At 32.1% G+C, this 14,489-nt stretch overlaps 1 protein-coding gene across 1 annotated transcript in view; it reads right to left on the bottom strand.

Annotated features, from left to right (window-relative positions):
* The window catches only part of LOC134529255 (vesicle-associated membrane protein 2-like), a 541,017-nt gene that overhangs the window by 125,507 nt on the left and 401,021 nt on the right, over positions 1 to 14,489 (bottom strand). The window contains exons 3-4 of the mRNA XM_063363155.1: positions 11,323 to 11,401; positions 8,841 to 8,920 (exon numbers count right to left, since the gene is read on the bottom strand). Coding sequence (XP_063219225.1) covers positions 8,841 to 8,920; positions 11,323 to 11,401 — 159 coding nt within the window. The remainder of the gene's footprint in view (positions 1 to 8,840; positions 8,921 to 11,322; positions 11,402 to 14,489) is intronic.

The following is a 14,489-nucleotide window of genomic DNA, read 5'->3' as shown; positions in this document are numbered from 1 at the left end:
ATCGACCCAACGTGCAGCACAGCTCACGACCTTTCTTGGAGCATTGACGCCGAATGAAAATGGATTCGACCTGGCAAAATCGGCTTATCATGGACTGCTAAAATACTTTTAATACCTGAATGGCTCTTTTGTGCAAAAATATGTTTTTACCTTTCAAACTGATACCACGAAAGATATTGTCAATAAACTTAAAGAAGAATTGGAAATCGATCTTTCTGTGAGGAATAATTTGTTGCTGGAATGCACTTACAGTATACATGAGCCATTTTAAGACAAGACTTAGAAAATATCATTCAAGACAATGAAAAACTGCTCTCTACCTATCGCATGGCATAGAACAGTCTCTAATTGATGGGATTGAAAATAATTTGTCATGAATAAGAAGCATACCAAGGATAAGAAAGCAGATGGTCACTTAGCCATGCAGATCGATTGCAACTAAGAACAAGCAGACTATGCTAAATGAGAGTATAACTTATATTATTTGCATGTCTCGGTGTAGCTACTTGTAGTAGAGTAAAAGTTATGAAGTTAAATTTTTGTTTGTAAAATAACTTGCATTTTATTTCTTGAACCTGTCACTTCTATGTTATTTTTTATTAAATTAACTGTTTTGCATTGACAAAGCAATGAAGCAAGGACAGGAATCCATTGATTCAATCAGTAAATTGATGAGTGATTTTTTAATGAATTATGGAATTTTCTCCGAATTTATAGCTAAATAATTTACGAATTACCAAAATAGCCAACAACATGGCAGGCGCCCTAGCAATAAATTATTCCTGCACTCTATTGTGTAAAAATAAAACTAACATGGCGGCAGCACCCTATAGCAGACGAAAACAATTGGTCGGATACAATATAGCTGCATCCAGCAAACGAAAACAAGATGCCCGCCATGATGTCATACTGGCTGATGTAATATCTGCGTTGAAATTAGTGGTAGGAGGCCAGTCTGCCGGTAGCTTCCGTGAAGGAAGGATCGATCGCTATTTGTAATCGAATAATTTCGCCGGCTTGAACAGAGGACTCCATGACAAAAGGGAGTTTTTAAATTGAAATTTTAGTAATTTAATTTTGTACAATTTTTAAACTTTGTCCTAATTTATCTAATAAAAAATTGCGGATTTTATGATGGTGTCTGTAACTAAAAGTGCAACGTTTCTAGAATCCATGATGGCAGGTGTGACGTAAGCAAGATTTTTTATAAAAATTGTATAAAGGAAAAAAATATATATGTTGAAAACTATAAACCATTTTTTTTTTGCTATATAAGAAGTATAAGTTAGCCGGTCCGAACCCTGGCTTCTGGCTGTGGATTGTGACTGTCGGTCCGCCATCTTTGATTGTGATGTGACAACGGCCACCTTGGACTCAAAATTTCACAAAATTCCTCAAAAATGACTCAAAATAACTAAAATGTTACCGTTTTGAGGAAAAATTTCTCGTTTTCTTCCTCAAAAATTAAAAAATTATAATTTCGAAAAACGTCAAAATTATTTTGCCTTAGAAAGAACACAATGTCTTAAAAACGGCTTAAGCATCCATGTCTAATGCCTCCGATAAGCCATTTCTAGGAATAAGGATACCATGACCAACATCTTGGATTATGACGTCACCGTTGCGAATTCCGTTACGGTCGCCATCTTGAAAATCATTATTTATTATCGGATTAATGAAAACAATTATAATTTATAAAAAAATTAAAATACAAAATTAAAAAAATTTAATAATAAAAATTTAATAAAATATTACTTAAAAATCACCGTTGCACAAATCTTTATGGTAGCCATCTTAGATTATATAAATGTTGCATGTTTCGTTATGCTCTGCCATCTTGGTTGAGTAAGTTTTCATGGTTACACTTTTCGTTACGACCATCAAGTTGAATTCTATTAATTTTGCAATTTTCATTATGGTCGCCATCTTGAAAATCCTCAATTTTAATGCTAGAAATCCGAAAAAATTCCAAAAATAATTTAAAAATCGCCTACTTCAAATGTTTAGCTACTTAAGCGATTTGCTTCTCGGTTCGATTATCGGCCAAAGTAAAAGACTGACCCCTTCTACACAGAAACCACATACAGACTGACATATCACCACCAATAACAAGGTATATGTCGTCAGCTGGGATGATGTCATGTCCGCCATCTTGTATTCGTCCGCTAGACATCTTGTTTTCGTCTGCTAGATTGTGCTAGTGCCATGTTATAATAATTTTCTGTTCATCATAACTTTTTCCTCAACTGTTTGCAATAATCTTTGACCCTGACCTTGAACTTTGACCTGGACATCGAAATTTGACCTTGACCTTTAAAATTGACCTTTACATGAAAATTTGACCTTGATAATGAAATTTGACCCTGACCTTGAAATTTGACTTTGACCTTGACCTTGAAAATTACTTTGACCTTGACGACCATCATGGTTCCGACATTTTATGTTCAGTACATGCTACCAGGAGCTAACACCTGCTAGAGGACATTGCCACCAAATTGTTTTCGTCTGCTGTAGGACACCATCTTGTGTGTACTCGTCTTACCATCATGCTAGTTTTATTCTTTACTGCTACAGTGCAGTAATCATTCATTATTACTGAGGTGCCCGTCATCTTGAAATTTGGACGCAATCTGGGAATCTTGTAACTATTTAGACAAAGATTCAGGAAAAAAATACCAAATATTAAAAAATTTCACTTATTAAAGAAATGTTTGACTCGAAACTTGGTTCAATCCCTGGGCGATACAAAAAATAACTTTATGTAAAAATACCTCAAAAATGACAGGTTCGAAAATAAAACACCACAAGTTCTTTCACAAACATAATATTTAATACATTATTTATACTGTACTACAGGAACACTTGCGAAAGCCAGCAATCTTATAAACATTTAGCCCTGCATATAGGCGTGAAAAGACTAAATCTTAGCTCCAATCGGTTTATGCTAGACAGAGACCAACCAGAACCTTTACAGACATAGTTCTCCTCTTCTTGACAGAGTTTCTGGATACCATTTTTAACAGTTTGCTTCACAACGTCAGAACTGTAAATTACTGCAGCCGATGTCTTGAATGCACACGTCTTCACTTTGTCATCGAACGTATATGGCTTTCCATGTATACAGTCCAACCACAAGTTATACTTCAAAAGTCCGTTTGTTGCTACGTCATCAGTAAGCTGATTGATTATGTTCTGTCTGATATCGTCAAGAAAATTACAAATGTCTTTCGACTCACTAAACGTATTAATATTCTAGTAGTCTTTGAATGTTCCACTAAATGCCGACTGCAACAAGTAGAAGCTATTATCGTTAAATTGTAATGCACCGAACACAGTCTTAGGTTTATTTTCGTGTTCAGACGTCATAGAAATCGGTTGCTGCAGATCGATTTTCTTGCTTGTACGTTGACGTGTCTCCAATATAAAGCTAGGGATCGAAATTTCTGCAGGTAGTTCAGCAGTAGGCGCACAGACTTCACTTTTACATTTTTTCGCATTATATCGCAAACTGTCAATTCGAGTTAACCATTGGCAATGGTACAACTGTGGCAACGTAAACATGTGGATCAGGTCTGAAAGCCTCGTCTTCGTCACCACGGTATCCTGCAGCTACTGTGATACGTCGTTCGCATTTTCCCATAATGCACGAAGACATGAGCGGAGCAAATGCAAGAAGAAACCTTCTAGCATTACATTTTGCTGCGATGAGTGTCATAAATAATTGCAAACAGTTGAGGACAAAGTTATGGTGAACAGAAAATTATACTAACATGGAACTAGCACATTCTAGCAGGCGAAAACAAGATGCCCAGCGGACAAAGACAAGATGGCGGACATGACATCATCCCAGCTGACGAAATATACCTTGTTATTGGTGGTGATAGGTCAGTCTGTAGGTGGTTTGTGTGTAGGAGGGATCAGACGTTTACTCTCGCCGGGAATCGAACCCAGCTGCAATTCGTTTAAGTAGCTAAACATTTGATGTAGGCAATTTTTTAATTATTTTTCGAATTTTTTCGGATTTCTAGCATTAAAATTGAGGTTTTTCAAGATGACGACCGTAACGAAATTTGCAAAATTAATAGAATTCAATTTTGATGGTCGTAACGAAAAGTGTAACCATGACAACGTACTCAACCAAGATGGCAGGGCGTAACGAAACATGCAACATTTATATAATCCAAGATGGCTACCATAACGATTTGTGCAACGGTGATTTTTAAGTAATATTTTATTAAATTTTTATTATTATATTTTTTAATTTTGTATTTTAATTTTTTTATAAATTATAATTGTTTTCATTAATCGGATAATAAATAATGATTTTCAAGATGGCGACCGTAACGGAATTTGCAACGGTGACGTCATAATCCAAGATGTTGGTCATGGTATCCTTATTCCTAGAAATGGCTTATCGGAGGCTTTAGACATGGATGCCTAAACCGTTTTTAGGACATTGTGTTGTTTCTAAGGCAAAATAATTTTGAGGTTTTTCGAAATCCTAATTTTTGATTTTATGAGAAAAAAAACAGAATTTTTTTCTCAAAAAGGTATTTTTTGAGTCATTTTGATGAATTTTTGAGGAATTTTGAGTCCAAGATGGCCGCCGGGATGTCACAATCCAAGATGGCGGACCGACAATCACAATTCACAGCCGGAAGATAGGTCTTGGACCGGCTAACCTACACATCTTATATAGTTTCTAAAAAGGTTTTCGATAAAATTATATATATTTATGTCAATTTTCATCTCTAAAATATATTTTCAGAAAAGCAATATTTATTTGAAGCTGGAAGATGTGCTGAAGAAAATTTGTTTGGTTATGTAAATTATCTTTACTGCAATAGCTATAACATCCAGACAGCAAACTGATGCTTTCTATTATAATATGGGTAGAGCTTTGGATAAATGTCAACCTAACTTAATTCTTAAAAAAATGTGCAGGTTACGTTTTGACAAGTTGAATGTATTATGGCTTTCAAATTATCTCACAAATAGAAACTTTTCAGTCAGAGGCGCGAATGTTTTATCTACAAGCTTCCCTGTTTCGTCGGGTGTTCTTCAAGGCTGTAACTTATTTACTCTTCTTTTTAATATTGGCATAAATGATATTAAAAATGTAATAAAAATTTTAAGTTGTTTATGTATGCTTACGAGATCAAATTGTACAAAACTATAAGCAGTAATAATAATTGTGAAGATCTTTAACATGATATATTAGCGGTTCATGCATGGTGCTCTAGAAATTGTATGTCACTTAACTATGGAAAAACTCTTTTGTATTGTTTTCACAAGGAAAACATGCCTTCTTACCTATAATAACCAAATTTCAAGTACCGACATTAAACGTGTGGACCACATAAAAGATCTAGGTGTCATATAAAATACTAAACTTTATTTTATCTGCACGTTGATAGTGTACATAGTTGTACCGCTGGAACTTTTGGATTAATCAAATTAATTACATTTTCCGCAACAACACATGACTCATAATTGTGTTTATTCTTCACTTTAATAAGATCAACTTTTGAGTACTGCTGTGTAATATGGAATTAAATTACTACTAAGGACTCCAAAAGACTATAAAATATCCAGAAAAAAATATTTGGGTGTATATATATATATAAGTATATATATGACAATTTTCAGTCATCCGAAATCCCTTTTGACTATACTACATTTTTATTAAATTCTAAAATAAATTCTCTTTTCACAATACGTTCTAAGAATGATGCTCTATTTCTCATTAATGGTTTTTTTAATATTTGATTGTTCAGCTCTAAAATCGCAAATTTGCTAAAGATTCTCATATTTTAATAATAGAACAAATGGTAATTTCAATATAAGTAAACAGAATAGCTTAATAAATAAGTTTATTAAAAACTATAATAATTCCTGTCACGAATTATATTCTTTCACTGGGAAGGAAATTAAACATCAAGTTATTTTGAACCTATTATAAAATTTGGATTTATTTCTTTTGTCAATAAAATTTTAAATGTAATCGTATTCTGGTCAAAACATTGAGTAAGATGTTAAAAAATTTAATATTTAAACAATCATTTTATACTATTTTTGCTTAATTTTGCTGTAAAATATTTTTTAATATCATAACTTAGGCTGTAAAATAATAAAAAATCTTGTTGTTTTGAACTTTTTTCACATCTGTGTATAGTTTTTTCAAGTCTATTGTCACTTTATGTATATCATAAAATCTATAGGTTTTTTTTAAATATAAAATTTGTGTGTTTTTAAATGTTAATGTATGATTTTATTATTGTTTTTATGTCATTCTGTAAATGACCTCAAGCTGTAGGAAGGAACGTAAAAACAAACCAAAGAAAAAAATTAATAAAATGCAAATAATTTAAAATGGTGAAAAAATGGTGAAAACTTTTATTAAAATTATTATTAATTATTTTTTAATAATTTTTAATTTTTCAAATTTGCTTCGATACTAAATTCAGATATTCAATTTGGTGGCCGTAAGTAAATTTGCAACAGTGATGTCACAATTTAAAATGGAGAAAACACAATGGCTAAATCAAAGGTGGCGGACATGACGTCATAATCCAAGATGGTGAACATTGGCTCTAGCTCCTAGCACCGGCACCAGGCACAGGAGGAACTTTTAAATACTACTATTACAAAAAAAAAGGAATTCAATCATTTACACAAAAACGCATGCAAAAAATGCAACTGTTTAGTTCTAAAGCAAAAATGGAAAATTCTCGCAGCCCAGGCAAGAAAGGCGTTTATCGTTGCAAAGATGAATAATGATGATGTCATCTCTCTAGGTGGGTGACCAATGTGGTTGAATTTTCAGATCACTCTCACGGTTCGATTCATGTTTGGGTTACATCTGGGATTTTCCGCAAGTGGGGAACTTACCGAACGTTGCCGTGAGTCATTTGAGGTTTTCTCAGGGTAATCGTGTCTCCCAGAGCCATTCATTACGAAAATGCTCCATTCTAATGTCATCAACCCTCACCGTCTCTTATGACCGACGAGACGATAAACCCTTATTGATCATTTAATAAAACTCTCAAAATATCTTTCAAGTTTTAACCCGAAGATGCAGACACTGAGTTATGGAGAATTCAAAGGCTCAATTTCTCAAAGTACATACCTTGAATCCTTTTCTAAAAAGAAGTTTTAATTTCATAATTTTTTGTTTGCAGACATTTCCCATTTTTAATACACTTTTCACTATCACTTAACTTTAAACTGATACCTCGTCGCACTGCATTTTCCCCACTTATACTCCTTGTACTTTAGACCCCTTTGCTTTGTGTGACTTATTCAAGAGATCCTTAATTGAAAATCTTAATAAAAGGGAGGGGGAATGGGGGTTACATTATCTCAATAGAAAGAATGTGGTTCAGTGGGAATTAAAGAGGGGTGCAATCATAAATTTGCATGTCGACATTGCGATGACGAGTGCATTACTTTCCTGGTAGAGCCGAAGTCGTCACAGACTTCGCTTATTTAAATGCTTCAAGTAGTAATTTTTACTTAATTTAATCCAAAAAAATTGTATAATATTATGTGATGATTATGTATGTAAGCTTCGCTGGCAGTGAAGAGTACTTCTCTAGGTTTGAACCACGGAACTCAAAGAATTATTCTAAGTGTATATACTTCAACGTTTGTTATAAAAGGAATTTTAAAAATTATTTTTTTTGTTATCAATATCAGTATGAATCAATATCAAATGTTCAACTTTTCAGGCAGAAGTAAATGAGAAGTAATTAATGAAAACATATGTTAATTTTTAAAATAAATCTAAAATTAAATTTGAAAACAATTATTTATTTCTTCGATTTAATTTAGTTATAGATAAGATACTCCAGTTTTGTTCAAGGGTATAAGTTGACCTTAGATGGGTGTTTAAGTCATTATACATGAGTTTGATAGTAAAAATTAAAAAAAAAAAATCTTAGTAAGAACATAAGTGAAAATTGAATTCACATTATTTTTAATTAAATAAGTATTTTACAGTAGTAAATATTGGTCTTATCTAAATAAGAACTTTAAAATCAACTTTTTTTTTAAAATAATAACTATTTATGTATGCTAATCTATATATATTTCTGAATTTGATTATTATTACTATAAATAATATAAAGTTTGCCTCGTTTCACATACTTCTAGAGATTTCACTTTTTAAACAATTTAATTGTTTTGTTAACTATCGTTCATTAGTTTATAAGTTGTATGATCTTTGCCTGAAAATTATAATTACAACTACTTTTAAATTCATTTAAATGTTTAGTTTATTATATTTCAAACATAATTGTATAAATGTCATAAACTGGTAAATAAAATACTTAATATTAATTATTTTTGAACAATTTAAACTTTAATTATTATTCTGTTTTTGATTTACAAAAAAAAAAAAAATTTTAATGACGAATTTAAAAATGTAGCATATCTTACGATGTAATGAAAATTTCGGATATTGCTTTTAGAAATTATGAACTTAGTTATTTGCCATTATTTAAAATATGTTAATATTAAATAACGAAGGAAACATAATTTTGGTTAACATAAAATTAAACAATTCATGAAATTCGCATTATTTTAAGTACTTATTACTTACTCAATTGTAATAACAAAAACTATAGACTTAAAAAAATGTTTCCTATCATTCGATACGTCTTTATGATATAAACATTTATTAAAACTACTTTAAATGTAAAAAAAAAAATAGTTAAACAATTGAAAACACTTGTTCTTAAAAATTATATTTAAAGGTTTCCAACTGATTTAGTTATAATTGTGAGGGAAACGATGAAAAATCTTACATATTTAATTTGAGTAATATGCATTGTACATACCTTTAGATTCTGAAGCCAAAATTTCCTCTTTAGTTTTCCGGCTTGCTGTTCAAACTGCGAAGCACCTTGTTGCAACGCATCTGCAAAAAAATTATTCTTATATTCAAGTTTAACACAAATATTATATTATTACGTATATCTTTGTGAGACTGCTGTTTCAATTCTGTTTCTAACCAAATACGGCATTCAAATTTGGAAAACGTTGAGGATAGAGATAAAACTAGCTTCCACATCAATGTTTAAAATGTTTCTTGAAATTTATATTTTTTTTGGTTAGATTAAAGTATTTTAATTTTAACATCTCCATGTATTAAAATATATATTTTTTTAGTTTTATCTTGTCCTCATACTTATGCCACAAACATAAAGTAATTTTTAAGGCTAAGGGATGAACTTATGTATGTAGTTAATAAAACGTATAAAAAATTATTACAAAAATACTAAAATAATGTTAATGTGGGAACACAAGCGTTAAACCTGCAAATAGTGCATTCTCAATTAACAGCTAGTTCACTGTGATGATTTTTTGTCACACGATGGAGCTAATATTATTTAATTAAGGAATTAATTTCTATTTGTATAAATATGGGACGTTGTACAGTTAAAAAAATGAAGTTAAGTAGTTATTATAATGCTGTAATATCTGAGTTTAGCGCACGTGATATTTTTTTCTGTTTTATTGGTATCCGCGTGCCAGCTCCGAGCGATAGCGGTGTGCTTTCGGAAAAACAAAGATTCACACATATTAGGTTATACGCACGAACAATACCGAAATGTCCCCATCGTGTCACTTCAACCTCCCATAAAAACACAGATAGCAAGAGAATCACGACAAAAGTATACCACTACAACTGCACTTGCAATATAAACTTGTTCATTATAACTTAAGCCTATTAGGAATGTTGCAGGAAAAAGTTAATATTTTTATAATGCTTGTAAATGGCTGAATATTTTAAGTTAAGGTGTCACCAATCGTAAAATGAACAAGCGTCCTTATATATTGATAATGATGTTTTTTTTTTAAATTAACAGGAAGATAAATAATATTGATAGGAAAATAAAACTATTTTGTGTATTCAGAAACAGAAACAGCATTTCCTAATTTGTCTGATTCACTTGTATTTTACTAAATTATCTTAGGTTGGATCAGAACTTTCCACACACGTGAGCATTTCACAGAAATATGCGATTTTACAAGCCACTAGTCTGTGAATCTACTTGTTGCGAACCAACTTGTTTAATTAAATCACACGGACGCGTTTACTCAAAACTTGCTTTTGCCAGCTTGTCAAATTAAAGCCTGGCTCACTTCTATCTTTACTCACTAGTCATTGCTATTATTTTGTTACTCGTCTAAGTACGAATTTTTTAAATAAAATGTGCGCTGTTTTATTATCCTTTTTAAAACTATTACAATATTTACAAATAAAAACTGGTAGAAATATTTATTAATAATTAAAAAAAACTGACGTTTGACTTTAAGTTATCCACTAAACTAGTTTTACTCGCCTTGTGTTAAAAGTACTTGGAGAGCAGATAAGATCGGGACGTTTCGAGATTGTTCAGGTGGTTGTTGTGTGGTGTATTACAGTACATGTGTAAATCTTAGACTTTTTTCATGTAAACCAACAACACGAATTACAAAAAAAAATACCTCCATTCTGCGTAATTTCACGGCAGATGTATCCCGATCCTCTCCCTGTCTATGTCAATACTTTTTAATAAATACCTATATTTGACAAATGACTAAGTTTAGAATTTATCAGATAATCTGGGACATACATATTACATTTAATTTACTTTAATTGCATAAAATATAACCATCCCAACCCCGCTTGGCTGAAAATGACATACATGTTCCAATCCATTAAAATCAAGGCTGACAAATTTTGTAATATTGGCGCGTAAAGAGTTTCGTGTTGTTTAGAACATGTTCCATGAGAACGGATTATGTATCAAATAACACTACAAGTTGTTAAAACATTTAAAAAAGTCATAAGTAACTACGCAACAAAAAACGTTAGTCCAACTAAAAATAAAAAAAAAATCCCTATATTATTCGATATTTTTATTAAAACCAAAATAGAATATCTGTTAAAAACAAAAAAAAAGACATATTAAGGCTCTACCCTACGAGAAATATTGATTTTATTTTTAATTTTTTCATAATTACTTTTATTTAAGGGATAAACATATAAGTATAGCTTTACATTTGTTGTTCCGTGATTAATATGTTCAACATAAATTCACTTAGGATAATATTTTGGGTTTAAAACGTTGCGTAAATTGTCCAATTATTATCACTTGCGCGAAGTATTTAACCCAATATATTACACTATGTGAACATCGGATATAAATAATTGTGGCAGAATAACAAATTCAGCGGAGGTATCGAGTTAAAAATTTATAAATACTCCTTCAATGAAAGTTATGACTGAGCATCAAGAAAAATGAGCGTAATTGTTAACACAATATTGCGCACCTGCTCGGTCATCCAGTTCCGACAGTTTCTGATCTCTTTCGAGCACTTTTTCTACGTTGGTCTTCATAATATCCACCACCTGAAACACACAGAAAGCGCACGTTACACTCCGCAAACCCCAAACTTTATGCTCTACAGTGCATCACCACATTCGTATCAGAGTTAAATTTAAAAAATAATAGAATTATTAGTTGTTTTTACACAAACGAATTGTGTGCCACCAATTGTTGCCAATGAGAAAATGTTACCGAATTTAACCATGTATAATTATAAACACAAATAAGTCTGATTTATTATGGTTTGTATTCTTATCCGATTTTATCTTTGTGAAAAATTTAATTCAATTCATATTATTTTAAAATTTACTTGCAAGTAGACCAAACTGACAATAACAGCAAGTAAACAAATGACATATGGCTGAATATAAATGAATATCAGTAGTATCAACGTATGTCCGGCTGTTAGTGCCGGTGCGAGGAGCTAAAGCCAATGTCCGCCATATTGGATTATGATGATACGGTGGCCATCTTGGATGACACTGACCTTGATATTTGACCTTGACATACAATTTTTGCTTTAAATTACCTTAAATAACTGAGCATTTTCCAAAAGAAATCTCCAAAATATTCAGTTTTTTAGAAAAGAAATTGCGCCAAAAAATATAGGAAGTAAAATATTTCTTTTCAATGAAAAAAAATCCCGGTTTGAGGGGAAATTTACCATGTTAGTCCTGAAAAAATATCGGTGGCTTTAAAATTCCTAAAAGTATATTACGAATTCTAAAAATAAGCCACCTAGAGCCACTGAGTTCATGACCTATATCATTGGGATTATTTCATTGCCATCATTTTGATATTATGTTGTCTTGACTACTATCTTGGAAATTCGTAATGATTAAGCTTTAAAATATTTTTAAAATAAAGATAATACAAAATACTAAATACAATTATTAAAACAATAAAAAAATTTCGCACTTACGTCGTAGACTTCGTAGTTCGGACTTAGAACAAAAAAAAGTGGCGACTGATCCATCCTCCATGGAGGCTACCAACACTGGCCTCCCACCACTAATATCAGGGAATATATTATTACATATAGTATGACATCATGTCCACCATCTTGGATCTGCCATATTTTATTAATACAGTCTGGAACACAATAACGTACGGTACATAATTCCTAGATGCAGCATCAGGCGAGAATAGGAATTTCGACATTGCAATGTCAACCTGATGCATTGAGATGCATTTGGCTCAGAATGCAGTTGAATTTTTTCACCACTAACGATGGTCGCCAACCTCCTGGCACGCTTCTGGATAAGTAGTAGAGTAGAAATAGAGAAAAAAACCACCTGAACGTGAAACTAATTACCACAAAGACTTTTTTTAATATTTTCTGAATAAAAACAGACCAAACAACAACATGTTAAAAATATACATTCATATGTGACTGCAAAAAAAATTATTCAAGAATTACTTCATAGTAACAAAGTAGGCGCTGTTTCAATGATATGTCTTGTCTAAGTGTTCTTCAGCTATTTAAACAAAATTTTCCACTAAAATTTTAGTAATTACTTTTGTATAAAATACACCAAAGAACAAAATATTAAAAATGTAAATTAATATCTGGTTAAAACAAATTAAGCACATATTACTTCATTATAACAAACTAGTCAATGTTTCAATAACATAGATACTAAATCCAAGTGTTCTTCGGTTTAAGGAAACAAAATATTTAAAAAATATTAACCTTTCATCTTAACATATATTACTAAATATCCAGTTCGTGATATTCCCTTTCATCATCTTTTCCTGCTGTGTTTCTGCAATCTTTCCCGCAACATTTTTTGCATAGTGATGTACATGAGAGTCCATATTTGCGGCACGTACATCTCATATTATAACATGGTTCATCAATTGTAACTTGACAGGAACAATGTAAGTAGTATAGGAATGACGGACCTGCAGCAGGCGGCAGGCGGTGGATTGATGATTGTCGGTCCGCCATCTTGGATTGTGACGTCACGGCGGCCATTTTTGACTCAAAATTCCTCAAAATTCCTAAAAATTCCTCAAAAATTCCTCAAAATTGACTCAAAATGACTCAAAATTTCCCGTTTTAAGAAAAAATTTCCCGTTTTCGAGGGAAAAATTCCCGTTTCGAGGGAAAAATTCCCGTTTTTAGTCCTTAAAAATCCCAGCGACTAGTAAGTCCTAAAAGAGGCTTAAGCATCCTTAACTCAAGCCTCAGTTAAGCCTCTATCAAGACTTGACCTTGACCTTTGACCTTGACCCCGGCGGCCATTTTGTATCCGCCATCTTGGATTACGTAATTTGGTTTTCTCGAACATTCCGGCGATGTGTTGTCCGCCATATTGGATCATGACGTCACCGTTGCAATTTCCGTTACGGCCGCCATCTTTAAAATCTTTATTTATTATCCGATTTTAATGATTTTTTTTAAATTTATAAAAAAATTCCAATAATAAAAATTTAATAAATTATTTATAAAAATCATACATTAACGACACGGAGTTCGGAGTCCTCGGTTCGAACCCGACGAGTGCAAAAAAATAAAAATGGCGACTGATCCTTCCCTCACAGTGGACGCTGGCATACTGACTCCCACCACTTTTTTCAAAGCATATATATCGTCACCTAGTATGACAAAATGTATGCCATCTTGAAAATCTTTATTTATTTCCGATTTTAATGAAAAAAATTCCAAAATTCATCAACAAATTAACGTATTTGAATTCTGTTTAATTATATCGATGTACGTCCTTGGTTCGATTCCCGACGACATTAAACGGTCGATCCTTCCTCCATGAAAGCTACCTAGACTGATCTACCACCAACAATACCAAGGTATATATCGTCAACTGGTATGGCATCATGTCCGCCATCTTGTCTTCATCCGCTGGAGACCACCATCTTGTTTTCGTCTGCTAGAGTGTGCCGATAACATGTAGTATAATTATCTGGTCACCATACTTTTGTCCTCAACTGTTGACATTGAACATTGACCTTGACCTTGAACCTTGACCTTGAATTTGACCTTGACCTTGTAATTTGACCTTGACCTAGAAATTTGACCTTGACCTTGAAATTAGACCTTGACCTTGAAATTTGACCTTGAAATTTGACCTTGACCTTAAAATTTGACTT

Source organism: Bacillus rossius, chromosome 2 (assembly GCF_032445375.1).
Source record: "Bacillus rossius redtenbacheri isolate Brsri chromosome 2, Brsri_v3, whole genome shotgun sequence".
NCBI classification, from domain to species: Eukaryota; Metazoa; Arthropoda; class Insecta; order Phasmatodea; family Bacillidae; genus Bacillus; species Bacillus rossius.
The sequence above is the reverse complement of the archived record's forward strand: the minus strand, read 5'-3'. Positions and strand labels throughout refer to the sequence as shown.